The sequence below is a fragment of the Mixia osmundae genome (genome assembly GCF_000708205.1).
Source record: "Mixia osmundae IAM 14324 unplaced genomic scaffold scaffold_3, whole genome shotgun sequence".
Taxonomy (NCBI): domain Eukaryota; kingdom Fungi; phylum Basidiomycota; class Mixiomycetes; order Mixiales; family Mixiaceae; genus Mixia; species Mixia osmundae.
The window spans coordinates 280,969-307,089 of record NW_014575561.1 but is presented as its reverse complement, the minus strand read 5'-3'; the positions used below and the strand labels follow the sequence as shown (position 1 = coordinate 307,089).

Genomic DNA, 26,121 nt, shown 5'->3' with positions numbered 1-26,121 from the left:
GGCGCGGCAGTACGTAGTACGTACGTGACAATTTGATTGTAATCAGATGAAATACGATGATGGTACAACATTCGCATGCTGCTCAGCGCTCTCCGGATACGTTACCATCCATCATTAACAAGCGACATCATGGCAGGCCTCACGATCGAAGCATTCATCTCGATGAAGAAGCCTGGCAATGCCATCCCTTCCCCGTCTGGATCGCGCTTTGCCATGTCTGTTTCGCAATACGACATTGAGAAACAGCGCACTCAGGAGAGTGTCATCGTTGGCGATATAGGCTCCTCCCTTTCGAAGACTGATACGGTACTCGACGGACTCAAGCTATCAGGACTTGTGTGGGCGTCAGATGATGTGTTGCTCTATCTGCGACCCGGTGGAGCTAAAGCAGATGAAGTCGATTGTCCGATTGACAAGTCAGACAAAGAAGCAAGCAAGCTGTTGGAAGCCCGAGCCGAGTCTAGTGGTGTCGAGCTTTGGTCCGTCCACGTCAAAGACGGGACGAAACAACGCGTCGGACAGTTCCCCAAAGGCGTCGAGCCCGCCAATATGAGCTTCAATCCGGCTCGCGAGCTGCTCTCCTTCTCTGCAGAAGTCTATGCGAGCGATCCCGCGCTAGAAGCCGTGGCCAAGATAGACAAGCAACGTGAGGATACCGCAAGAGGGTCGGATGCCAAAGTTTACGATGATCTCTACGTACGACATTGGAACGCCTGGTCAGACGGCAAGGTCAACAAGGTCTTTATCTGCAAGATAGCGAGCGATCAGGCGGGCACACTGCAACTCGATCTGAAAGCGGGTTTCATGTCACCTATCGCGCACAGCAAGGTCAATTCGCCCTCCATTGGCGGAGGTGCGCAGGACTTTCAGCTCTCGAGCGATGGCACCAGCTTGATCTGTATGGCAAAGACACCCGAGTTGCCCGTAGCATGGCACACCCGCACAGATGTATACGCAGTACCTGTATACGCTCGCAACAAAGACGAAAAGAAGCCTTTACCTCTGACGACGGGCGAGCATGGCGCCACTAGCTCGCCTGTCTTTGCTCCTTCGGCTACCCAGACGAGCGGCAAGGCTGCCTGGCTCCAGATGGACAAGGATGGCTACGAGGCAGATTACCGGCGGATTATTATCATCGATCTGGAGACTCGAGAGAAGAAGATACTTGCGATGAGTGAATGGGACCGCAGTCCGCATGCCCTCAAATGGTCAAACGATGGCAAGGGATTGTATCTGCTCGTCGAAGACTATGGCCGCACGAAGATCTTCTATCTCGCTCTTGACTCAGCGAACGAGCATCCCGTGCCGCTGACATCCGAAGCGACGGTAGAATCTTTCGAGGTCCTGCCCGGCAAGGATCACCGTCTGCTGCTCACGATCAGCTCGTTGAATGCGCCAAACGAGGCCTATCTGCTCGAGGCAAGCAGTATGGCTGCGAAACCGACTCTCACTCGACTCACGCAGCTCAACGATCTCTCCAAGCTAGGTCTGGAACCAGCCGAAGACTTTGAGTTCAAGGGTGGCAATGACAAGACAATTCATGGCTTTATCGTTCGACCGCCAGGAGTCAAGTCAAAGTCGGCTGATAAGAAGTACCCGCTCTGTGTCTGGGTGTAAGCCTTGTGACAGATTGGCCGACGCATTGGCTGACTAACTGTCAACAGGCACGGCGGCCCTCAGGGTGCCTGGTCAGACTCGTTCCACTTTCGTTGGAATGCAGCCGTTAGCGCGAGCAGAGGCTACATCACCCTTCTCATGAATATCACAGGATCGACCGGATACGGTCAGGAACTGACAGACGCGATCGGTAACAATTGGGGCGGCACGCCTTACAAGGATACGATCGCAGGCGTAGAACACTGTCTAGATGCCTACCCAGAGATCGATCGGGAGCGCATCGGAGCGGCGGGCGCTAGCTATGGCGCGTACTTCATGAATTGGCTCGAAGGTCATCCGACGTCGAGCTTCACTTTCAAGACGCTCGTCAATCATTGCTGCCTCTTCAATATCGTCAATTCGATAGCGAGCGATGAACAATTCTTCCCAGAGCGCGAATTCGATGGCACCATCTGGTCAGCTCGGGAGAACTATGAGCGCTGGTCGCCGCACAACTTTATCGATCAATGGAGCACACCAATGCTTGTCATTCACGGTGAGCCAGCAAGAAATAGCGAATGCTCGACTGATATTCGATCATGCCAGGCGCGAAAGACTACCGACTGCCAATTGCCGAGGGACTCTCGACGTTCAATACACTCCAAAGATTGGGTAAGCCAGATCACGTCCTGCTTCGAATGCTATTGATGCAGGAATGCAGGCATACCATCACGATTCATTTACTATCCGACCGAGGGCCACTTTGTCGAGCAGCCTGCCAATTCGCTGCATTGGCACAACGAAGTCTACAAGTGGCTCGACGAATGGCTCCTGTAGCTCTCGCGAAGCTAGCGTTGCTCGCAGGCTTATTGCATGAGCATGGTAGCTCTAAGGTCCATGTGAGTCTTATGAGCGCGCGTACGAAGTGGCGGTAAGTTTGGCAGTACAAGGCGCAGGCTAGCGAGGGAACGGACTCATGCGCACAGAAGATCAGACCGCGGATAGCGCGACGTGAGGAAAGAGCTTGTCAACATGTGGATGCAGTATTACATAGCCGTCTGAACAGAAACCACTCTAAACGCCAAATCTGAAAGGAGATCAAAGCAGGTCAGCGTCTGCCTGTCGCAGAGGTAGCGAGGGATGCATACCCGTAGAGTGTTCGGCCTTGTCGCTTGAGCGCGTAGACAACATCGAGCGATGTGACCGTCTTGCGCTTGCTGTGCTCACAGAATGTCACAGAGTCTGTCGAGCGGACGTCAGCATTCATCTCGAAATCGAAACGCATTGGTGGTCACCTCTGACGACAGATTCGAGGAAGATCTTGAGCACTCCTCGGGTCTCTTCGTAGATCAGACCCGAGATTCGCTTGACGCCGCCACGACGGGCGAGACGTCGGATTGCAGGCTTGGTGATACCCTGGATGTTGTCACGCAAGATCTTGCGGTGTCGCTTGGCACCNCCCTTGCCGAGACCCTTGCCACCCTTTCCTCGTCCAGACATCTTTGTTTGCTTGGTGAAGTAACGTAAAGTCGCAAGAAAACTGAAAGCGCTTGTGGATCAGTCAGAAGGGACGAGTTGCTTATATGAGATTCTCTCAAGGGCGCGATTGTTTGTTTGTGAGCCCCTTAGGACTACCGGATATTCAGATTTAATGCTCGAATTTCCGTGAGAGAAATGAATATTTTCTGGAAATGCATCACATGACTCGAAAACAACAAACAAATGGTTGTCAAGGGCTAGCGCTTATAAGAGCTAGGCCCTGTCCCCTCCCTTCTTCACCAAGCTTTTATCCGACAAGTCAATATCCGACATCAATAATCAAAGATGGCACGTACTAAGCAAACCGCTCGCAAGTCTACCGGTGGCAAGGCCCCTCGCAAGCAGCTCGCTGCCAAGGCCGCCCGCAAGTCTGCACCCTCTACCGGTGGTGTCAAGAAGCCTCACCGATACCGCCCTGGTACTGTCGCTCTTCGTGAGATCCGTCGCTACCAGAAGTCGACTGAGCTCCTGATCCGCAAATTGCCGTACGTTGCTCTAGCTTGCTACGGCATGCCCGTGCTGACGAGACGATGCTACAGCTTCCAACGTCTCGTCCGAGAGATTGCTCAGGACTTCAAGACCGATCTGAGATTCCAGTCATCTGCCGTTCTGGCGCTGCAAGAGTCATCCGAGGCTTACCTCGTCTCGCTGTTTGAAGACACTAATCTGGCAGCCATCCACGCCAAGCGAGTCACCATCCAGCCCAAGGACATCTCGCTCGCCCGCCGTCTCCGCGGAGAGCGTTCATAAGCCTTGCATTGTTGGTCGGCTAGTCGTGTTGCATCCATCTTGTGTATCACTTTGTGCGCACCTCTGAAATGCTTTGTCTGCATGCATTGCTACAGTCATGCCCAATCAACTTTTTGATGACTACTGATGCTCGTGATCGCTAATTGTGTGCCACGTCTGTTTGCAATACTCGTCGTAGTCACGCGCTGACCCGGTTCATCTCCTGCCAATCCCCTTCTTAGACCTGCCACAGCCTCGCTCCTACTGAGCGGAGCTACCTCATGCCAAGTGTCTGCCTCCGTCGAGATGATCCTGCTGCTGTCTCAAAAGACGCTTCGCTCAGTTGATAGACTCCGGTATCGGCAGAGCGGCAAGCAGCTCGCCGATCGCACGAACGCCCCAACTCGATGCATGCTGCCAGCCCTCCACCTCGAGTCATCGGCCGGCGCATAGCACGCGGATGCTTCGCGTTACATCTCGTGCGATCGGACGCTCTGTGCTACACCACCGCTCGCGACCTAGTCAAGCAAGATTTCTTTCATGCGGCCTGATTAAGATGCTCAGCTGGATCGTACTGCTCACGTCTATCTGCTTCGGTCATGCTGCAAGAAATCACTGGAACAGCTGCTACCAGATGGGCCGATGTCTGACTCTCTGCTCGGGCTACTCCTTAGGATTTCCCTATCACATCAGATCCTCGGCAGAGCTCAACTTGCAAAGATTGACTTACTGGCTTGACGGTGAACAGCCTGAACTGCAGTCAGATGTGAGACCGCCCTTCTTGCCCTCTCCGGATCTACAATCTGATCGTGGCGATGTTGCTAGCCGGCCAATATGAAAAGCCCAGTCGTCAACTTTCAGTACGAGCGTAGGCCGGGTACGGCCCCAGAAGTCTCATGGAACATTCACGGCGGGTTTCCTATTCCCAGTCAGACATCACGTCGTACTCTCCAGCATTTTTTGACAATCACCTGCAGGTCCTGAATACGATCCTTCTATTGTTGGCGCAAATCCTGCCATTCAAGGCGTCCTGGCTGCTTGCTGCAGGCCGATGCTTTACTTTGACGCTCACCTTACCTATCCTGATCCTGCATCCCGTACGAATGTCTCCAAGTATCTCTTGCTCGCGGCTGATGCGGCCGATAGGCGGCTTGACTGTTACCGACAAGCGGATGCTTCTGACGTGCAACTACGAACCCGGCAAGATGGTCGGACGTGATGTGCCCATCCATGGCGGTGCGTCCTGTGGCGCACTGTATCCTGCCAGGAATCAGATCATCGGCGATTGTATCATCGTGACCAACATGTGCATCATCAAACCGACTCTCAATATGGCTCGCTGTCTGGCAACCTGATCTATCAGTTGACGAAGATTTGCTGACTTGCGATGGTACACATCGGTTTGCTACCAAAGTCAATGCATGTGCACAACATGCAAAGACGCGTTCCGGCGATTTGCCCTTATGCAAGCTCACTGTGACTCGTGCCGATCAGGCAGATCCATTTGTGGGCGCCATGTTGTCTCACTCGCTCAGTGTCTTCACCTGACGCTGAGTCAGTCCTTGATTGAATTGTCATCGATGGGCCTCGGCAAGATCATATTGCTTTTGCAGGCCTTTGTGTACCTCGCATGTCTCGCCCAAGCTTTCGCAGCCAATCTCGACTGCTGGCGTGTCCATCATTGTCGTCGAAACGTTAGAGATTGTAAGGATACGCACACTCTTCGAAGATGAGCAGATTGCACAGCGGATGCGCTTCTGGGTTGCAGCGCATGCGGATGGCTTGGCTCTTCAAGCTCGATAAATCTGAGAGGCCCTTCTCAGTCGTGCTGCATAGCTGGATCAATGCATGGCGCACGCATACCAATGCCAACCCGAAAGGCGAGAACGTAGCTCGTCGTACAGCATAGCGCCGTTGGATCACCTGTCATGAATCAGCGACGTGGAGAAGCTAATCGGCTTAGGCGAGCTGACTTTTCCAGCCGCCCTGTCGAGACATTGCCAAGCTGAGCTCGACGTCATAGACAGCTTGCGTCGCCGAACCGATGACGAGCTCACTGGTGCAGTCATGAGGCTCTCGCACGGCAAGTGCCTCATCTGCGCCTTCCAAGTACTGTCAGCCGCAGATGAGTCAGTAAAGACACTATCGGGGCGTGCGAAGCGGGCCGCACGCAATTGACGCTCGTATTTGGCGGTGCCGAATGTAAGTCCATGGAGACCTCGACCGGATCACTTTGGTAGATGGCCGCGAAGAGCAAATGTCCATCTGCTCGATCGTGGCAGACGGCTGAGCATTCATTCAAGTTGAAGTTGTACGTGTTCGCGAAATTGCTTCTGCTGGTCACTGGGAAGAATGAGAGCATGCCGAGAGTGAGGACGGTGAGGCGATGGGTGTGCAGCATGACTTGCTGAAGAGAATCTGTAAGTGCAGAGGAGGTCTATTGCGTCACAGGTCGCGTGAACACGCGTAAACCTTGGGACGCAGCCTTGAAACTCGAGCGATCTTGCGCTCTGCGCAATTCGCAGCGAACCTATCTCGTCGAGACAGTGCCTCTTTGTACAAGGCGAGTTGTATGAAAATGCATTGACTTTGCGGCTGTATAGCATGCGCTAGCAACATCAGGCCCTTGCTACCAGTCGACCGAGCATGCTAGTGTCGGCTTTTCACGACATAAGCTCGGCAGGATCGTACGCTGGCGGAAAATCTCACTCCAGTGGTCCCAATGAGAATCACAAGCGTTGCCGCCATGGATCGGCACGTCGTAGGGAACCACTTTGGCGGGGTCGTACTTGCATGTCAGCAACAGCTCTTTCTTTGTAACGAGAAGACTTCCTGTACGTGCAGTCAGCCACCCGCTCCTGCGTGGAGGTCAGCATACCGACGTACGATTCTGAGGGTCCGGATAGACGAGATGGCATTCGAAGCGCAGCATAGGCTTGCAGCAAGTCGAGAGCACGCCTTGTATAGCCGTATTAATGCTGTACATCGACGGGTTTAGGAGGAACCGTCTGATTCTATAAGCCAAGAATTCGGCGAGACTGCAAGACCTGCTCGATAGAGCGAAAGCGCCTCGAACGTCCCACGATTTCTGAGACGCCGTTGTGCGCATACGCTGATTGGTGGATTTTTCGATATGAGGGCTACTTGCATCTTCGGGATTTTGCGGCAAATGCGATAAGGCAGGAAAGCTGCGACGTTGGGCTCACATCGACCTGTAATTCTGGATCGCCCCCGTCAAGCCAATGGGTCAGCTTTTGCAGGTCAGCGTCGGCCCAAGCTTGTAGCTGGTATGATAAGCCCAGGGTGTATCCTGTACACATGGCCATGCAGCGGCTCATATGGAAGCGAGGCTGCTATTGTGGTACGATCGCTCCGATGAGGCAAGGCAAGATTGAGGAGAACGAGCCAGCTGAATATATTGCGATAGATGCAGTGGCCAGCGAGATGCAGACTGGGAGATCTTCGTTACAGAGCAGAAAAGGTCTCGATCGAACAGACAACCGATCGGATTGAGATGGACTGCTGGGTATGGCGCAACCTTGAGACCGAGGTAGCCCAAACATAGCGAGCGGGTTTGCCGATTTTGGTCTGCTCGGGAGGCATGCACACTGGCGATGATACTTTTGGTGTAGAATAGCAGTTGGACGAGTGAGACTGACTGCGAGAAGGGATGGCTGTTGAGCAACGTCGAGCATGAGACGATGAGAATGACGAGGGGCGAACGCGACGACACGCGCAACGGTACCCAGGAACAAATGTCTGACCAGCCAAAACAAGCCCAGGCAGGCCTTCATACATGCCCTCCTTTCTCTATTCGTCAGCCAATTTCCTGGCACTGTGACAGTCTTCTTCGTCGGCGGACATCGCAATGATCTGCTTCACCAGGATCGTCGGCGCTGTCATTGCACTCCGACTTCTGAGAGCAGTGATCGCTCCAATGTCGATCCCACCTGCCTGCCTGGAGCTCTCTCACTGCCGGGTCAACTGTCAAGGCTACATCGATCGCATGCCCTTTGAGATGGTCGCGGACGCTCCAGCAGAAAGGGTCACATTATCCTGGGATCCCGAACGTAACCCTGCCTTTCGCTGCGATGTGAGACTTTCCACCATTTTCCCTGGCCTTATTGTGCTCACGTGCTTCGAAAGACGGTACACGGCTCGGAAGTGGCATTCAGGTGCAATGCCCAGCCTGTTTTCATCTCTCCTGATGAGGTTCAGATTCAGGTCAGAGGACAGCGCGCCATCATGGGCGACGAAGAGACACTGCTTGTGCCGATCATAGAAGGCAGCAGCAAGTCTACCAGACGGTCCGTTAGCCACTTTGTGCTGACTGCTCCAACAGAGGAAATCATTGCTGTGCTCGATGCATGCTGTACTCCTTTTTGGGGCTTCGTTGTCCAAGTCGACATGCTGGGCGGTCCGTCCGTCTGTTTTCTGCTCATATATTGAGCTCATAGCGCAGTAGACGGTTTCGAGTTGACAGGCGAGGGCTACCGTCTCCCTTGTTGGCCTATCGATCACGTGATAGAAGACTATCACGGCAAGACATGCCGTCAGGTCCTCGGAGACCGTCCACCCTGGGTCACCTGTGCGGTACAATACACAGAAGGCGGACCGCCCTCCTGCCAGGTCGAGCGCATCCTGTCGAGGGGTCAGCATTGTCCGTGGCACGACGCCTCGTCTGTATAGTCATGCAGCGATGGTCAGCTCCTGGAATGCTTCGTCTTCGTGGACTTGGGACAGTCAGGTCTCACGCTTGTCAGTGCGACATCAGCGGAGGCCTTGTGGCTCGTTATCGCGGAAGCTGGGTTGCTGAGCTGCAAAGATGGATACATGGATCAGAGGGAAAACGCTGCGACGCGTCTCGCTCACGCTTGCTACCCTTCATGGCATTTCTTTGGCGCTGTTTGTGAACGCAGCGACTGACGATGCGACGCCTGCTCTCTCTGATACTCTCAGCATACATTGTGGGGACCCATGCTGGCCCGAAACCGGTACTTGCTCGAACGTATACATTCAGACTGACGCCTTGTGAAGTGACTTGCAAAGATCAAGTCCAGAGCATTCCTATCTTCGCCGCTCGCTTTGTGACTGTACTCGTCAAGAATCGGATCTTGGTCGACGTGCGAAATGGCTGGCTGGCAGTCTTATGCGTTCGTGGCGCTATTGGATGGCCATTCATTTGCTGAGTGCTGCCGAATGCAGTATACGCAGGATCCGCTTGACGACAAGGCACCTCTGAACCGCATATACGATTGTTCTCAGATCGAAAAGCAGACGACAGACTACTTTGGCTATGAAGTCCTGGAGAGATTCGAGATGCGGCGAGCCGATGGCTCGAGCGGTACTCCGATTTGCCTGCGTCCCGCCCGAGCGTAAGCTCATTCCCTCAGCAGACGATCCCATATCGCGATGCTGCGAGGCTTTCTACACACTCCGGTTTGTGTTGACCATACTGGAAGGCGAGCTGGGTCTCATCCTTGAACCACTCCCGCTGAGCCACCTACAGCGTCATGGCTATTAGTCGAACATACAGCGACTTTGCGATGTCGACGCGCTCGCGGCAAGATCTGCAAGGATCTATTGCATACAGACTGTGCGTAGGCATCGATGTCGCTGGCTAGCTAAGCTGATCAAAAAGCAGTCGACTTGCCTTGCACAATGAGCGTGGGCAGTTGTTATGTGTTAGCAGGCCGGATCATGTAGCGTCATGCAACAACTGAACAGTGGACGCCATTCATGCGTACGAGTGCTGATGAAGCTCGTTCCTCAAGCCATGGCTTCAACGCTTTGTGCGCTACTGGCAAATTGAAGGGTGTCGTGGCCTGCGCCTGCCAGTTCATGTAGTTGCATCGGACGGACTTGGTACATCATACAGCCAGCTGCGTTCTGTCCGGTCATAGCTTGCATTGTCGTACAAGCCCATGTGTTTCGCAAGCAGACGAGTTCAAAGCATCGTTTGGAGAGATGGGCGCCGGCGGGCCCTACGCACTGCATCTCGGATTGACTGTCTGGATTCACAAGTGCCTTGATGATGGACTGAGTCCCAGGAGTGGAGGTCACCGAGACTGAGAGGGTCCTAGGCTTGGCCGAGCTGTAGTCGTCATCGTCATCGATGCGCCGATGCACCAACCCGATCGCGCGACGAACCGGTTCTCGGCAGCGCTCAGAGCGATGCTCCCGTCAACATGCCTGGGCTCCTCACCATCATCCGCAAGCAGCGCATCAAAGAGCGACAGATGCGCCTCCTCATCTTGTGCGCAACGTGTGCGCCTAGCCAAGACAAGTCTCATGCAGACCGATATGCAGAGGACTGGATAATGCAGGCAAGACGACGGTAGTCAAGTCACTCTGCAAGGAAGACCTGGCATCCATCTCGCCAACTGTTGGCTTCATCATCAAGACGATCGTCTACTCAGGGTATGCAATAAGAGCTTCACTGTGACATGCGCTCACTCGCTTCGTGCACAGCTACACTCTGAACATCTGCACGTCCGGCCATACTGCTAGCGTGTACAAACGCTCAACATGCTCATCCATACACAGGGGACGTCGGCGGTCAGCAGAGCTTGCGACCTTTCTGGCGCAATTACTTTGAAGCCACCGACGCGATCTGCTGGGTGGTCGACTCGAGCGATCGAGGACGTCTCCAAGACTGCAAGCGCGAGCTACACGATCTACTAGCAGAAGAGGTTCGCCATCAGCATGCGCTCATTCGTCTGATCTGACGTCGCCTGCAGAGACTTGGCAGCGCGAGTATACTCATTTTTGCCAACAAGCAAGATCTGTCTGGTGCCTTGTCATGCAACGAAATCTCACAGGTGAATCGGTCGTCGTACGCTAATCATAGCGTCTCACTATATTTCTTGCGAATAGATATTAGACTTAGACACGATAAAACGCCACGATTGGCGCATTCAGCCTTGCAGTGCTCTCAAAGCTGAGAACCTTACCGCGGGCTTCGACTGGGCGGTCCGCACGGTCAGCAAGCGAGTCTACTACGCATCTACAGTCGCAATCAGCCAACCGCAACGCACAGACCGTCTAGCGAGGCCTGACCACTTCTGAATCTGTTCACAGCGAATTTGCCCGCGATGAATCTCCTTTGGCTTTGGTCCGATCGCTTGCAAGCCATGGACGATCTCAGTGATCTGTTCTCGCTCGTGTATCGCGAGCTGAACAGCGTACCGCCGCCACCGCTACTACCAACACTCTGCATATTCTCTCTGTGGCTTCTGCAAGCTTCGCTCCTGTATGATTCGGTACAAGCTCAGACACCAATAATCAGACGATGCCGTCGCTGTCTGGCTATGATTAGCTCATCTGCAACGATTTGGTACTATCTCGCAAATCCGGTACGGCCTGCAACTAGAACGACGAGCCTGCTAGCCCTGCCGTTTGGCATGTTCTTGCTCACAATGGCCATCAAGCTGCTCGACTGGGGTTACACAGCTCGTCCTGTACTATACGTAGGCTTGGACGATGCGATCAAAGAGAGTGATGGGAAGGAGGACGTAAAGGGCGGATTGCTGGCGCGAGCAAAGTGGACAATGAAGCTTTTTTGCACGCAGAGAGGCATCGGATGGAATTTCGGTCCGCCCGTAGCCTCGCAAAGGTCGATGCCACCCAATGATTCGATGTTCGTTGCGCGTGTCGTCCATGCTATCGTCATCAGAGTTATCGTCGGCCTGCCGTTCACCGTCATTGCAGCAGTATCCATGTTCAGCGATGCAGGACAGCTCTACGGTCCAAGTTGGATCTACGTCATCTATGAAAACCTCTCAAACGGTACATACACCGGTCCGCTCGTCCGAATGCTTGCCGTCATCTCGCTTGTAGTCCAGCAGGTGTGCTATAGCGATGCGGGTATGCTCTTGCTCTCGCTGCTCGGCTACACGATCGATCGAATCGTGCCTTTTGATGCTCGACTCTATCCGCCCATGTTTCCCAATTCGCCTTGGCGAGCGACGAGTATTGCCTCTCTGTGGTCTTATCACTGGCACGATCAATTCAGAACGCCTCTGCGGTTCGTCTACCTCACGGCGACCAAAGCCACGCCCGGCCCAAAGCGCTTTAAGCGGTTCGTCGCTGTTTTCGCCGCAATGGGCGTCTCTGGACTCTGGCTTCACGATATCCGTATGTGTCACTCTAGGAATGCTTGCAGATGCTTACGCATGTAGGTATAGCTTTCCAGCTTGCGACGTCGTACAAGCCCTTTGACTGGCGGTTGGGCTTCACGACCTTCTTCCTGTGGCATGCAGCCGCCATCGCAGCGGAAGACGTCTACAGAGCAATCACTGGTCGTAAGGTCGGTGGGAAACTTGGCTGGCTGTGGACCATGACGATCTGCTATATCACTGGTCATCATGCCAGAGCGTACCTGCTAGATGCATACAAAGCGTAGCCCCTTCTCGTTGCCTTTCGACGCGTCTTTAGCTTTCCGTGATGTCATTCGCGTTGAGATCATTGCGAGCTTTATCGAGTCAAATGGTCAACACACGCAGCAAATCCTCTTTGTCCTCGTCACTGCCTCGGTCAGAGCGCATCGAGCTCGTGTCCGGCGATATCACAAAGCTCGAAGTAGACGCCATCGTCAATGCAGCGTGTGTTCTCAATCAATTCGCCGTATACTCGACTTACAAAGGCAGAAGCGCAGCAATAGTAGCCTCAGAGGTGGCGGAGGAGTCGATGGGGCTATACATCGCGCAAGTGGGCCAGAGTTGCTCGAGGAGTGTAAGACGCTGGGGAGATGCGAGACGGGAGACGCGAAATCGACGAAGGGCTACAAGCTACTTGCTCGCTACGTCATCCACACCGTCGGACCAGTGTACACTTCGTCAAAGCATGACAAGTGCGAGCAGCAACTTGCATCTTGCTACACGAGATCGCTCGAAGAGGCCAAGAGGCTGCACTGCTCATCTGTAGCTTTTCCGAACATCTCCACCGGCGTCTATGGTTTGTTTGCTCCATCATGAGATTGTGCGAATCTGATGAAACGCTCTCAGGCTACCCGAAAGACCAAGCTTGTCGCACGGCGCTGGTGACCGTCAGAACATTCCTCGATTCCGATGCCGAGGTGTGTCCTGAGTACTGCCTGGCTCGGTGTGCTGATGTGCGAGCGCGAGCAGATCGACAAAGTGACATTTTGCTCTTTCTCCGGCGAGGATTTAGAGTTGTATCAGCGGACCTATGCAGATATCATTGATTGAAGTCTGTCGCCGCGTCGATACAGCCAGCAGGCTACCAGAGAGACCGTGAGCATGTAAGCGCCTAGAATTGCAAGCGCCGGGCCGTCTGTCATGTAGATCGTTTGGAAGGTCTTGCCGATCAGGCCAGTCAGAACATTACTCTGCAGATTCGTAAGCAAAGACGAGGTGGCCGGGATTGTGCGCGACTGACCAGGAGGAATGTCGTCATGCCACTTTTGTTGATCGCGGTCATCAGTAAGGGCGGTCGAGGCACGCGAGTGCCAGTCGTGCGTGCAATGTCGATCAGGATGTACGCAACAAGCGAGACGGTGTTGAACGCCATGATCCAAAGCACGTAGCTTGCATTTGCCTGTTCGCAGGGGCGCAGCATGAGCTCTGTTGATGCTCCGAGTGTGTTCTAGGTACCAGTTGTCGCGACACTGGTAGGTCTTTGTAGAGCGTCGAGACTAGATACATCGACAGCCAAACCATGCTATCACGAGCGAGTCGCAGAGCTAACGAAGTGAGCTCCTCTCGGCCTGATCTGCCAGATCGCGGCAGAACGAGGAAGCCCACGTCGGCTGCAAAAAGATAGATGACGATATAACCAGAGAGCGAAGTGATGCCTTCTTTGTTCATTGAGATGAGGTCAGTTCGCTCTGCTTCAAGAGCCCATTCTGCAAGACCGGAGCGTAGCCAGGTATTGTGACCTGCTTTGCTTGGATGATTCTATGCGGCCTCTATATTTAGACGAGACTGACGGATGAGCAATATAGTGGCGAGGGTTGTGAAAGAAATGTAGCGGCGCAGTGAGGCTGCCAGTGCGCCAACGGCTGGCAAGATACCGAGCGTGATAAAGAAGTTCCAATGAACGCCGTACTCTGTAACATGTTCCTGTCCCTCAAGAACACGTTCAGCAGACTCAATCGCTGGAAACGGTCCTGCGCACGGGGTAGTCTGTGCCTTTGACGGCGAGCACGCGCGCAAGGCCGAGCAAGAGCGTGATGGCACTGCTCTTGATCGCGGTGGGCATACGTTGCAAGAGCGTGTCGCCCGGTCTGAGCAACAGGGGACGCGCAGAGACAAGCCCGAGCGAGAAGACGAAAGATCCGACGCCAATGTCCATCTGGTCATGTTGAGCTCGAGTCATGATGGGTCGAGAGGAGCTCACAAGACTGGTTCCGTACGTCTCACATTTGGCAAAGTAGCGAGGAAAGACGGGAAAGTCGACTGCTAGGATAGAGATGGCGGTGAGGAGGAGCAGATGAGCTCTGTAGGCGGTCAGAAACGTCCGGCCCGGTAGCGGCCTGGATCCGTCCGGGTTCTCATCTGCTTCTGCTTCCTTTGTAGATGGTGAGGTGGCAACAAGCAGAAGCGTGAGCACGAGCAGCGTCGCGTTGAGTGGCATCAGGTATTCCGCGAGTAGCGTCACGCTAAGTAGCATGGGCAGTACGAGCGCTGCACAGTCTACAAGTCCATTGTTGTGTGGTAGGTGATGCCGGTCTTGTAGCAAGGCAGTGAGGGCGTACGAAAGCTAAACAGGTGAATCAGTGGATGTCGGATGATGGAATTGGTCGGGCAGGCTCACTACACAGGCTGAGATGACAAGAGCGACGGTCCATGCTGACGAGCCTGAATGATCGGAGACAAATGCAATCTTTGCGTGGGCGTAGGCATCCTTGGCGAGCGTGAGGTCGAGTGACATGCGACGGCCGCGCTTGGCTGACTTATTACGCGCCTTTGAAATTGCTGGGCGATCTGTCGAGGGGCTCTTGAGCGAGCATGGATGCCTACAGCACGGCATTCACGAGCAAGCTGGCTCTGGATCCACCCAAGACGACGAACGGGCTCGAGCAGAACATAGCAGTGCAAGAGATCCAACACGACCGGGTCAAGTTTGCCTGGGAGGGAGTCGACCTGTCACTCGCCAATGGACTGAGGAGGGTGCTCCAGAGCGAGATACCCACGCTAGCGATAGGCTACATCTCCGTCAAGCACAACAGCAGCGTCCTGCCTGACGAGTTCCTCGCTCATCGACTGGCTCTCATACCTCTGCAGAGTACAGGCATCGCTCACAAATTGGAGAAAGAGAGAGATGTCAGTGCCGCCTGACTAAAGTCTTTGCACGCAGCGAGACTGAAGACATATGACACCGACAGCTGTGTGGATGCGATGATGGCTGCGACGAATGCACCGTCATGCTACAGCTCGACGTCGCTTGCAGATCAGCAGGCAAGCTCGATGTCACGAGCAAAGACCTCGTCGTCCTGCCCCGTCAAGATGGTCAAGACCGAGGTGGCTTCGGCATGCCCATGTGTACGTCTCTACCTATCCCAACATGCATGCATGTGCTCAAGAAACGCAACAGCTGAGCACAGCAACGGCATCCTGATCGCCCAATTGGGCCCGGGACAGAGAATCACGCTCCTCGCAACAGCTCATCGGGTCTGTCTCACCTCTGTCACCTCTTCAAGGCCAATGCTGATGTTGAGACACAGGGAATCGCATTGGACCATGCAAAACACTGCCCCGTCAGCACCGTCGGCTTCGAATATGACCCGCACAACAAGCTCCATCATACCGATCTCTGGTCAGAACAAAAGGATGCAAAAGACAGAGTGTCTAAATCCACCTGGGTCAAGACGCCCAACGCAAAGTACGAACGAGAACCTCCGTCGGAGGATGCGGTGGACTGGTCAGGTCAACCGTCTCGGTTCTACTTTGACGTCGAGACCGTGAACTCCTTGCCACCGTTTGAGCTCGTTCAGGAAGGCCTGGAAGTCCTCATCCGAAAGCTGGCCGTCATCACGCAAGCTATCGAGAAGATGTCGGTCGACAGGCCCCAGATGGGCGCTTCTACTCCCGGTCAGGCCGGCTTTGTCGTCAATCAACAAACGGGTGCAGGTATTTTCCAGAATGATCGTAGGACGCCTGCAGTCCAAGGCGTCACTCCTGCTTGTACGTTGGGAGATCTGCATGTCCGCTTGCGCTCACGTAACGTGCCCAATGCACAGTTGGGGGCCGCACACCCGCATTTGGTGGTCGAACGCCAGGCAGGTACACAGGTCAGCCCAATGGCGGCATGACGCCAGGCAATGCACCCTATCGATAGAAGACTATCCAGCACGAACCGTTCTACGTTGTTGTACAACATCAGAGAAACAGTGTGTTTCTACAACTCTTCGTCCTCTGCGAAGCGACTATCCGGCCAGAACTGATGGTTCTGCAAATCCGTGAACGGATTGCGCAGCGAAGCCTTGTCAAGCGGCATTGGCGTAGCTACTTTGAGCGAGGAGAAGCTTCTTGCAACTCTGGACATCTCGCTCATCGGCGTCTTGCTCGACAGAACATGATTATGTCTCGGCGTGGCGAGTTGTACGACCGTACTGACAGGATGCAGCGCAGCGGTGGTCATGGGTGGCGAAGGCAGACCTCGTGAAGGAAGCGACTGTGCGAGAGACGTATCACATTGTAAGCCTGCTTGTGCTTCTGATTCGGCAGCGATACGAGCGCGAAGGCCGTGAAAGTAGGGCGAGTACGCGACGGAATCTGACGTTGCCGTCATGCTGACCTCCTCTTCGTCATTGTCAATCGCTGTCAGATCCTGCACGTCTGCGAAACATCCGTGAACGTTTGTCTCGTCCAACAGTCGGCCTCCTCCGCCCTCTTCATCCTCTGCCGAGATAAGCGAATCGTCCAGGTCGTGATCAGCAGATTCGTCCTGAGGAGCATCCACTTCGGTCGGGGTCGGCAGCTCATTCGCAGGCGAGGGCGACGACACTGCACCCGTTGCGGCATGGTCGATAGCTGAATCGATGGACAACTCCTCATCAAGACTTTCCTCGGCCTGAAGCGTGGCTGTTTGCAACAATGCTGCTGCAGCATCAGCAGCAGCAGCTGTGTCCGGCTCGACAGTCACTGTCCCATCAATCACATCGACTTCTGGAACATCTGTCGGACGCATCGACGCTCCCACCGTCATGCTGACGTTCTGAACATCGTCATCGTTCGTGGCAGCGGGCGATGACGGCAAGTCTTGCTCGATTTGAAGCCCCGGAGCAACACCATCGTTGTCGGCATTGAAGGTTAATTCTTGCGGGCTGCCTCGGATCGAGTGCTCGTCAGGCTCGGCAAAAGCTGCCTCATCGGCATCATCCTTGAGACAGGCAAGGTCAGGCTCCGCCTCGGCGGGCTCCGTGTCAGGCTCAGCAAGCTCGTCTTCATGCTCGACTGTCTCCAGCTCGGTAATTAACACATCTTTAGCAGTAGAGAGGGTCGGCTCGATATCCTGCACAAGCTCTTCATCTCGGTCAACGAAGCACGCTTGTGGCAATCCAGGAGAAATCGTTTCCGCCTCCGCCTGGGTAGTGCTAGCTTCGTCTTCACGCGCTTGCTCGGCAGCAAGGCGATCCTCGACTTCGCGCATTCGTTCTTGCTCCTCTTCCTCTTCTTTCAGCTTTGCCGCTTCGGCAGCCGCTTCTTGCTCTTCTCGACGTCGTGCTTCTGCCCGCTCCGCTGCATCTGCATTGCGTTGTCTCTGCTCTTCCTGCCGAGCCAGAGCAACGCGCTCTTGTTCTGCAATGCGCTGCGATTCTCTCTGCTCCGCTAGCTCTTCGTCGCGCTTCTTTGACGCTGCTTTCTCCGCTCGAACGGCCGCAAGACGATTCGCAGTAGCTTGGCTGCCAGCACTGATGACCCGCTTCGTGTTAGCCTGAAAGCCTGTAGGTTGGGATGCTGCTCGTTTCGCTTTGGCTTCTGCGGCTTTCGCAAGACTGGACGCGGTCGGCGCAAAGATGCTACGCGCCCGAGCGGGTACCTTGTCTGCAGGAGCGGCCTGCGTAGGCGCGGTGGCAGCTCGAACGGGCTGGCCTGGCTTGCCGAGGGGACGCGGCGAAGGCACGACTGAAAGTTCTCTGGACGTGCCGCGAGACATCACTGGCGAGCTTGCGGCAGTAGACGCCTGACCAGGCGAAGTAGGTTTCCGCACCACTGTTGGGCTTGTTGCCTTGTCAGACTCGGCTTCGACAGAAGTGCTGGCAGCGAGAGAGGCAGAGATAGGCAGCACGCGGACCGACCTGCCAGCGGTCATAGGCGCACTGGGCTCGGCTGTTTGAGCAGGCGCAACCTGTGAAGCAGGCAACGGTGCTCGACCTGCTCTGAGGACGGGTCGAGTAGGTTTGAAGCCCGTCGAGCGTTCCTGTTGCTCTTTGCCGGTAGCTTGACGCATAGCAGCCTGCATGACGTCTCGCGATCTAGATGGCGGCGAAGTCTGAGCTCTGCTTGCCGTCGTCATCGTTCGGATTGGTGAGGTAAGTCCAATAGCCGTCTGAGCCCGTTCAGCTTGTCCCTGTGCGCGACGATTACTGCCATGTGCGCTCGAGGAGAGTCCGGTAGCAGTGGGTGCACGGACAGGTGCGGCAGGCGCACGCAAGGGCTGACTAGCGGTATGTGCCCGTACTGGTGCATGTGACTGGGTCATAGCACGCCGGGCAGCAGTCGGCATAGTCGCCGAGCGAGCTGGCTCAGGTCGAGTGGATGGCGCTAATGGCTGAATGTTAGCCGAACTGACAGCTAACGGACCTGTGCGCGAGGAGAGTAGGGATTTTCCGAGCTTATCAGTGGCGCTGGAAGTCGAGCTAGCGAGACCGCCGCTTTGCAGGTTCAGGTAGCGTCTGATTGTCGGCGTAAGTGGCGCAATGAATCTGCGCCTCGCATCAGATGAGGCTCTTGTGCTCCGCTCGCATGACGCACTCCTCAGCTCTGGCGGGCCAGATAGAGCGATAAGTATCCCAGATCTTTCGACAGACTTCTCTGATCTTGACATCCTTGTCAATCGAGCCTCTCTTGATGACCGATTCAACCTCTTCCCACTGTTTCCTGCCACAGGCAGAGTGCTCTATGCCGCCTGGCTGCAGAGCGACAAGAAAGGCGTCGGCGCAGCCTTTGCGCACAGTCGCACTCTTGTCGTCAAAGTGTTCTGTGATGAAGGGCAGGATCTGAGTGAGATGGGTCTGACGGATGATGGTATTGATGCTGTCTTGGGCTCTGATGATATAGATCTTATTGGCTCGCGCGAGAAGTCTGAGGATCTCTGGTACGTAGATGCGAAAAAGGGGTAAGTAGGCTTGCTCGAGCGTACAGAGCGCCGTCATGACGCCAAGCGCCGAGCCAGACAGTCGCGTACGTTCCGTCGCTAGCTGCGAGCCCACAAGGGTGAGCCTATGACGGGCACATCACAAGGAGAAACTTGCCGAGGCAACCATAAAGTTGATGATGTCCTTTTCGCGAAAGGTCTTGACAAGCTCCTCGGCGAGTGAGCCACAAGCGCTGCTCTTGAGCGCATTGCTGAATCGTTGCAGACCCTTCTCGATGCGTTCCCAAGAGTGCTCATTCTCCTTGACCAAGCTGATCTCTCGAAATTGTTGCAGTTCGTGTTGAAGCGCGGCTGGCGACAGCGCCTGCACGAGCTAGAGCTGCCATGTGAGTTCAGATTGTCATCTCACGAGGGACCACTTACGGCGTCCGCTCGAACGACCACCATGTCAGCGACTGAGTGCTGACCCGGAATCGCTGCAGACCACAGAGGCGCGTCTCTTTGACCTATGATCACGTGATGTACACAGACGAGCATGTGTGAGCTGCCTCAATCTGTCAAAATCGCTCGCTCGACGCACAACAACAGGCAGCAAATTTCAGTCTGTGCATGGATTTCCTCAAATCCGCGAGAACGTCAGACGATGGTATCAAATCGGCGCTCGTGCACGAAACAAGACCCGACAGCATGTTCATTGAGCTTACAGGCCATCGAGCTATTGTAATGATCTTGACTTTTTTTCGTAAGGCATGGCAGGTATCGAGGTGCGCTTTGATCGTCCTCCCGTCATCTCGCGCCAGCCGCCAAGGGAGCCGGAGGTAGCGATGAATGAGATTTGGGGAGGACTTTGGGATGGAGTTGTCTAGAAGCACTTGCGGTGAACCGTCTGGGGACCGCCCTCGTCGTACTCTTGCTTCGAGATCCACATTTGTTGGAAAGTCGACAGGGAGGCCAAGATAGATCCACCGATCCAGACAGAGTACTTTCGCTCTGGGGGTGCCACAATCTTGACCTTCATGCTCGAAGGTGCAAGCGAGGTGATCTCCTTCTGCATACGATCGCTGATGCCCGCATACATGGTCGTACCGCCGGACATGACGATGTTGCCGTAGAGATCCTTTCTGATATCGAGATCGCACTTCATGATCGAGTTGTAGGTCGTGTCGTGGATACCCTGAGATTCGAGACCGAGCAGCGAAGGCTGGAAGAGTGCCTCGGGAGCACGGAATCTGTCGTGCAGCAGAATAGGTCAGCTAACGTGCGTGTCTCTGAGCTAGCGCAGCCGACCTTTCATTACCAATCGTGATGACCTGACCGTCGGGCAATTCGTAGGATTTTTCGAGCGCCGAGGACTGAGCGGCAGTCTGCATCTCCTGCTCGAAATCGAGAGCGACGTAGCAGAGCTTCTCCTTGATGTCGCGAACGATTTCACGTTCTGCAGTCGTGGTGAAAGAGTATCCACGCTCCATGAGTACCTTGATCAGGTAGTCTGACCATTGACGGCGTGCATGAGCATAATACACGGCGGACGATGAGCACGGCACTGACCAGTAAGATCGCGACCGGCAAGATCGAGACGGAGGATAGCGTGGGGTAGCGAGTAACCTTCATAGATGGGCACGGTGTGGGTGACACCATCGCCAGAGTCCAGGACGATACCGGTCGTTCGGCCGGAAGCGTAGAGGGACAGGACGGCCTGAATGGCGACGTAGAAGGCAGGCGCGTTGAAGGTCTCAAACATGATCTGGGTCATCTTTTCTCTGTTGACCTTTGGATTGAGCGGCGCTTCTGTCAGCAAGACTGGGTGCTCTTCCGGCGCGACACGCAGTTCGTTGTAGAAGGTATGATGCCAAATCTGCGCGTCCGTCCGTGTAAGCTGACTGGCAGACGGGTCCAAGTGAGACGACGGACCTTTTCCATGTCGTCCCAGTTGGTGACGATACCATGCTCGATAGGGTATTTGAGCGTGAGGATACCTCGCTTCGATTGAGCTTCATCGCCGACATATGAGTCCTTTTGACTGTCATGGCTCGTCACGATCAGCTCGGGCTCACACACGCAGCGAGCGAGGTAGGGCAGGTGTGGCGCGCGCCAAAGCTTTGATCCAAGCAAGCTTGTGCTGCTTGATCGCGAGCCCGGCTCGACAGATGTCCGTGCAAGACCACCTACGCAGCTTGTCGAGCTCGCGATGAGGCACGTCAGGCGAGCGAGGCGTTGGGTGGTCGAGCCAAGGTCGCGAGGAGTAGGTCAAAGCTCGAAGTTTGGCGCTCGCCACGAGACCCAGAGGAGCATGCCGACGAACGAACAGAGAGATGACTGACCCCATACCGACCATGACACCCTGGTGACGAGGTCGACCGACGATAGAAGGAAAGACTGCTCGGGGTGCATCGTCACCAGCGAATCCGGCCTTGCACATGCCGGAACCATTGTCGATGACGAGTGCTGCGACTTCCTCCTCCATAGCTACTGATGTATACTTTCACTGGGCTCTTCGGGCGGTCTCTATGCTCCTCTGCCGCGAACCTGGCTTGTGGTCAAAGGGCAGTGCCTTGCCTCGCCCGTGCGATTAGGCCAGTAAGTGTCCTAAGATCTCCTCGCGGCATGCATGCGTGGCAGGTAAAGCCGGCTGTGAAATCAACAACATTGCCATATGCACTCTTACAGCATCACTGCGCAGCTCGCTGGACGAATTGCTCGCTGTCGCTCAGGGTGATCTCTTTGATCGTGCTCACTTTCCGATCATCAAAGATGACGCCAAAGTGTTTGTCGGCGTGACGTAGCAGCTCGGGCCTGAAAGTTGTGATGATGAATTGAGCTTCTTGACCGAGCTCTGCAATCATTGCAGCGACTGCTTCGCGTCGCTCGGTATCCAGATTCGCATCGATCTCGTCAAAGAGGTAAAATGGCGCAGGATCGCATTTCTGGATTGCAAAGACTGTCGCTCAAGGCTCGATCAGCTCATGTCAGACTCTCGAGCATCTTGACCGACCCATTGCCAGTGCGACAAGTGATTTCTGCCCGCCTGACAGCTGCGAGATACGCAGTCCCTCGTCTGATCTTGAATTGAACGATACTTTGATGGCTACGCCAGTATAGCTACCAATCGGTCGAATCTGTGTTGGCTTTGCCGGTACCGCTCGGGCAGACTTGGCCTTGCGCTTCTTCGATGTCGGCTGTCCGCCTGCTTCTTCTAGATCATCTTCCTCATCGTCTTCGCCCTCCTGCGATGCAGAACCTGTCAGACCCCAATAGGCGAGAAGAAAGACGCGCCTTACCTGATCAGCTTGACGCTGCATGATGAGCCTGCCTCTGCCGTTTGGCACAAGCTTCTCAAAGACCTCTGAGAAGTTCTTGGCGACCTGCTTGAACGTTCGTGTGATGGCCTCGTCCTTGCGTTGATCAAGGCTTTCGATGAGCTCATGGATCGAATCTGCAGACGCGTCGAGTTCCTCATGTCGACCGAGCAGCTGGTCACGCTGGCGCGTGAAGTTGTTGTATTGCTCGTAAGCCTTCTTGTTGACATGCGAGAATCCCTTTAGGCTTTCGTGCGCCGCGTGCAGCTTCTTCAATAGCTATCAATCAACTAACAGCTCAGCCCAGGAAAGCTGACAGTCACTGCGACTGACCTGAGCAGACGCGGTCTCTGTATATTTCGTATAAGCTTCCTCGGGTAAGACGCCGAGGTCTCGTATGCTAGCATTGCACTCGTCTCTGCGCGTGATGAGGAGCTGTCGTTTACTTAGATATCGCTCAGCAGAGCGTGATTGCTTCGCGATGACTTTGCTCTCCTCGGCTTGCGTCTGCTGTGCACTTTCGACGTCACTTTGCAGTGTCCGGAGGTCCTTCTGCATCTCTTCGATCTCGGTCTCGAGTTCTGCGAACATTACGTTGAGCCATGAGAATTCGTGCAGTAGACTAAACGTACCTGACGCTCGAGCAGCCATCAGCTTGTCGCGCGCATCGAGTTTGGCAAGATCGGTCTTGCGGCTCGCGATACCATCCTCCTCGGCCGCGTCGATATCCGGATTCTCTTCGGCCGCGTTCATACGTTCGAGTTGCCCTCGTATATCTTCGCGACGTCGACGTAGATTCTCTTGCAAGTCTATTTCGAGTAGCTGTCGCTGCTTAGCCAGCTACAAGCATCAACGATGTTAGCTATCGGTGGAGAAGCTGAGCAAAGGTACGTGCCTCACTGCTCGAAGTCGTCAGCTGAAACAGCTGTCGGTCCAGTCGCTGGACATCGACGGTAAGTGCCGTGAGTGTTGCTTGCTCCTCTGGCGCCAGACCGGGCTCCATCGGCGCTTCGAGCTCTGAGCGATAAGCAGCAATTTGCGTGCTCAGCGACTTGATGTCAGTTTGCCGTTGCGTAAGAGCGGCCTCTAGACGAGAAAGACGTTGTCTGATATCTTCATCGTCTTTGCGCAGAGTATCGGCCTGCTGAATGAGTGCTCCACGATTCTCTAGCATCTGACGACGACGATTATCGATGATCTGGATCCTGCCGACAAGTTGCGTGACGGCTTGATCGAGTCGGATGACTTCTGTTCTGATTTCGTTATGTCGCAGCGTGTCTTGCTCGAGCTTGCTTTGCCACGTCTTGATCTGACGAGCGGCATCGATCCGCGAGCGGCGCACATCGTGGTAGCCGCCCGTCAGAGCACCCTTGCGGTCTACTTTATCGCCATCGAGCGTAATTGCATTCAGACCGTGACTGCGAACGTAGCCAGCGGCGATGGCTAGATTAGGACAGATGACAGTCCGAGAAAAGACCTGCTCGAAGGCCTTGCGATCGCGTTCTTCAAAAGTGACCTTGCGAATCATCGGGATGGCATCTGTCGAGTCTGGATATTGTACTGCTTTTGGTTGCAGTCGGTTGAGAGGCATAAAGGTGACTCGGCCAGCTTTGCGTTCGATCATGATCTTGAGCACCTTGTCAGCTGTCTCGTCAGTATCACATACGACATGGAATAGCGAAGTGCCAGCAGTGACCTCGGCAGCGGTTTTGTATCGATCCTCAACGGTGAAAAGCTCGCAAAGCGGTCCATAGACGCCTTGGATGCCATATTCTTGCGTGATATCTGCTACTGCTCGAAGACCCAGAGAGGTACGCTTGTCGATAGCATTGTTGAGGATGCGTTCTGCCTTTCTGAGCTCCTCTCGAGAATGGGCCACGTTCGATTCGACTTTGGCTTCCTCCCTCCAGAGTTCTTTACGTCGCTCGATAAGCTCATCGCGCTGCTCTTTCAGACCTTGCGACTCTGTACCGAGCGTGCGAAGTGTCTCCTTGCGCCCTTCGAGCTCCCTTCGTAGCTCGCCAGCTTGCACGCTCAACTGTTTCTGAGCCGTCTTGGCTTCTTCGAGCTCGGTTTCGATATCACTAGCGCTCGTCTGGCGTTCTTGCAGAGCTTCTTCGACTTTGCGTACCTCTGCACTCAAATAAGCATCCCGGTCGGCTTTTGTGGCGAATTGAGCAGTTCTGCCTTGCTTCGATCGCAGAGCTTGCAATCGAGCAGACGCCTGTTCGCGTTCTGCAAACCGTTCCGCTTCCTCTTGGACGCGGTCCTCCCATTGAGGCAAGACTTCTAGCAGCTCTTGTTCTTTGTTGGCTATTGTGGCTTCGATCTGACCAAGCTCTTCATGCAGAACCTCGCGCGATTGTTTCGTCGAGTCAACAGTATCTTCGAGGTCCTTGATTGTGCAGGAAAGCTCTGTCTGAGCCTTGACGGTCTCGCTGTGCTCGACGGCAAGTTGACGCTTCTCGAGACTCAGCAAAGCTAGCCGCTGTCGGAACTCGCCAATCTTGGCATCCAGATCCTATGAACGCGAGCGCTTTCATCAGCGAAGGCCACGATATCAGGCGAATCAGCCGAACCGTGATGTGCTGCTCGCGCTCAGCAAAGCGTGTGCTGCGGCTCTCGCCCTCTTGAAGTTCCTCCTGTCTATCGTCTTCAATCTTAGGCCGGCCGGTCGTCAGCACTCTGGTCGCAGCGACTCAAACGGGATAACTCACTTGTTGAAGCGTGGCAATGACTTCTTGCAGCTCTTTGTGATTGAGCGCGTATTCGATGCAGCGACGCTCCCGATCTTTCTGCTGGAAGTCTTTGAGTTCTTTCTTCTCCTCATCGAGCTCCTTCATGCGATCCTCGATAAACACGAGGAGCTCGTTGATCTTCTCTCTTTTTGCGTCTGTGCACATCTCAGTGCTGCGATACGCGATGTGGACAGACTGAAAACGAACCAGTCTCTTCGATGATCTTTGCAGACTCTGCGCGACGGTCTTCGTACACCCTCGTGCCTGCGACTTCCTTGAGCAAATCGAGTCGTTCGTGATCTTTCTGGTTGGTAAGATGGGTGATCCTGCCCTGAGGGACGATGTAGTACGGATTACTCCTGCTGAAGCCTGCAGTCTCGAGGAGCGACATGACTTCACCCTTTGGCGTCGTCTTTCGATCGAGCAGGTATTCATCCTTCTTCGCTCCTATCGTCCTCCTGATCACCGTCTCATTCTTGCCCGTGGGGAACCGGTGATCGCTATTGTCGAACACGATCTCGACGTAGGCTGCGAAAGTGGCCGTTGAACTCGAGCCTTCGTGGAGAAGGGCTTGTCGGTCGTGCCGTTGTAAGGAAGTGTAGGCGTCTGAGAGCACGAATCGGATGGCGGCGAAGGCGTTCGACTTGCCAGACCCGTTTCTGCCTACGATGACATTGATGCCCTCACTGCAAGCACGAGATCGTCAGCGCTATTCTGCGATGAAGCTGTCGGGCTTGCCTGAAAGGATCGACAATCGTCTGATCTCTGTAGCTCTTGAAGCCTTGTATGCTCAATGACTGTCACGTCACATGCGTGTGAGCATGGAGATGCTCATCAGCACGCTTCGACGGACCTTGATGTGCATCTCGCAGCAGCTCGAGTGCCGTTCGCAAGCGTCACTTCGCGCAAAGTGCCAGTCGCGCGCGACGCGTCTGTTACTC

The 26,121-nt window shown here is 54.7% G+C and overlaps 11 protein-coding genes across 11 annotated transcripts; 7 read left to right on the top strand and 4 right to left on the bottom strand.

Annotated features, from left to right (window-relative positions):
• The first annotated feature begins 94 nt into the window (after positions 1–94).
• Positions 95–2,634, top strand: L969DRAFT_85801 (uncharacterized protein). The gene is made up of 5 exons (XM_014713739.1): positions 95–1,613; positions 1,665–2,152; positions 2,203–2,268; positions 2,318–2,495; positions 2,547–2,634. The coding sequence occupies exons 1-4, from the start codon at positions 130–132 to the stop codon at positions 2,431–2,433; spliced, it is 2,154 nt and encodes a 717-aa protein (XP_014569225.1). The 5' UTR covers positions 95–129; the 3' UTR covers positions 2,434–2,495; positions 2,547–2,634.
• On the bottom strand, positions 2,617–3,293 carry L969DRAFT_102083 (uncharacterized protein; the record flags this gene model as incomplete). The annotated part of the gene is made up of 4 exons (XM_014713738.1): positions 2,617–2,683; positions 2,745–2,838; positions 2,892–3,145; positions 3,232–3,293. The coding sequence occupies 4 exons, from the start codon at positions 3,291–3,293 to the stop codon at positions 2,671–2,673; spliced, it is 423 nt and encodes a 140-aa protein (XP_014569224.1). The 3' UTR covers positions 2,617–2,670.
• L969DRAFT_340017 (uncharacterized protein) lies at positions 3,240–4,329 on the top strand. The gene has a single exon (XM_014713737.1). The coding sequence runs from the start codon at positions 3,421–3,423 to the stop codon at positions 3,883–3,885; it is 465 nt and encodes a 154-aa protein (XP_014569223.1). The 5' UTR covers positions 3,240–3,420; the 3' UTR covers positions 3,886–4,329.
• Positions 4,330–4,420: 91 nt separating this feature from the next.
• On the top strand, positions 4,421–5,412 carry L969DRAFT_93134 (uncharacterized protein; the record flags this gene model as incomplete). Its single annotated transcript, XM_014713736.1, has 5 exons — positions 4,421–4,630; positions 4,690–4,792; positions 4,842–4,961; positions 5,011–5,100; positions 5,228–5,412. 5 exons carry the CDS (start codon positions 4,421–4,423, stop codon positions 5,410–5,412), a joined length of 708 nt encoding a protein of 235 aa, XP_014569222.1.
• Positions 5,413–5,438: 26 nt separating this feature from the next.
• Positions 5,439–6,850, bottom strand: L969DRAFT_93133 (uncharacterized protein; the record flags this gene model as incomplete). The annotated part of the gene is made up of 6 exons (XM_014713735.1): positions 5,439–5,527; positions 5,583–5,669; positions 5,767–5,787; positions 5,838–5,966; positions 6,556–6,696; positions 6,751–6,850. 6 exons carry the CDS (start codon positions 6,848–6,850, stop codon positions 5,439–5,441), a joined length of 567 nt encoding a protein of 188 aa, XP_014569221.1.
• Positions 6,851–7,732: 882 nt separating this feature from the next.
• On the top strand, positions 7,733–10,932 carry L969DRAFT_93132 (uncharacterized protein; the record flags this gene model as incomplete). The annotated part of the gene is made up of 14 exons (XM_014713734.1): positions 7,733–7,957; positions 8,011–8,155; positions 8,207–8,281; positions 8,330–8,515; positions 8,920–9,017; positions 9,070–9,208; positions 9,374–9,460; positions 9,509–9,548; positions 10,028–10,120; positions 10,174–10,284; positions 10,336–10,352; positions 10,411–10,556; positions 10,605–10,685; positions 10,741–10,932. 14 exons carry the CDS (start codon positions 7,733–7,735, stop codon positions 10,930–10,932), a joined length of 1,635 nt encoding a protein of 544 aa, XP_014569220.1.
• On the top strand, positions 10,611–12,272 carry L969DRAFT_59374 (uncharacterized protein). Its single transcript, XM_014713733.1, has 2 exons — positions 10,611–12,000; positions 12,051–12,272. Exons 1-2 carry the CDS (start codon positions 10,959–10,961, stop codon positions 12,266–12,268), a joined length of 1,260 nt encoding a protein of 419 aa, XP_014569219.1. The 5' UTR covers positions 10,611–10,958; the 3' UTR covers positions 12,269–12,272.
• A 79-nt stretch (positions 12,273–12,351) lies between these two features.
• On the top strand, positions 12,352–13,069 carry L969DRAFT_46821 (uncharacterized protein; the record flags this gene model as incomplete). The annotated part of the gene is made up of 3 exons (XM_014713732.1): positions 12,352–12,467; positions 12,521–12,819; positions 12,870–13,069. The coding sequence occupies 3 exons, from the start codon at positions 12,352–12,354 to the stop codon at positions 13,067–13,069; spliced, it is 615 nt and encodes a 204-aa protein (XP_014569218.1).
• L969DRAFT_47052 (uncharacterized protein) lies at positions 13,052–14,757 on the bottom strand (the record flags this gene model as incomplete). Its single annotated transcript, XM_014713731.1, has 7 exons — positions 13,052–13,213; positions 13,264–13,422; positions 13,479–13,762; positions 13,814–13,946; positions 14,002–14,178; positions 14,224–14,586; positions 14,641–14,757. The coding sequence occupies 7 exons, from the start codon at positions 14,755–14,757 to the stop codon at positions 13,052–13,054; spliced, it is 1,395 nt and encodes a 464-aa protein (XP_014569217.1).
• Positions 14,751–16,227, top strand: L969DRAFT_85779 (uncharacterized protein). Its single transcript, XM_014713730.1, has 5 exons — positions 14,751–15,149; positions 15,212–15,368; positions 15,421–15,497; positions 15,551–16,010; positions 16,067–16,227. The coding sequence occupies exons 1-5, from the start codon at positions 14,835–14,837 to the stop codon at positions 16,162–16,164; spliced, it is 1,107 nt and encodes a 368-aa protein (XP_014569216.1). The 5' UTR covers positions 14,751–14,834; the 3' UTR covers positions 16,165–16,227.
• On the bottom strand, positions 16,225–26,075 carry L969DRAFT_102075 (uncharacterized protein; the record flags this gene model as incomplete). Its single annotated transcript, XM_014713729.1, has 21 exons — positions 26,034–26,075; positions 25,919–25,977; positions 25,388–25,866; positions 25,160–25,335; positions 25,022–25,102; positions 23,338–24,963; positions 23,075–23,282; positions 22,776–23,023; positions 22,425–22,721; positions 22,139–22,370; positions 21,837–22,084; positions 21,468–21,625; positions 21,058–21,166; positions 20,695–21,001; positions 20,434–20,635; positions 20,030–20,375; positions 19,727–19,991; positions 19,570–19,652; positions 19,304–19,519; positions 18,804–19,249; positions 16,225–18,754 (listed from the first exon to the last, which is right to left on the bottom strand). The coding sequence occupies exons 1-21, from the start codon at positions 26,043–26,045 to the stop codon at positions 16,225–16,227; spliced, it is 8,328 nt and encodes a 2,775-aa protein (XP_014569215.1). The 5' UTR covers positions 26,046–26,075.
• Positions 26,076–26,121: the final 46 nt, after the last annotated feature.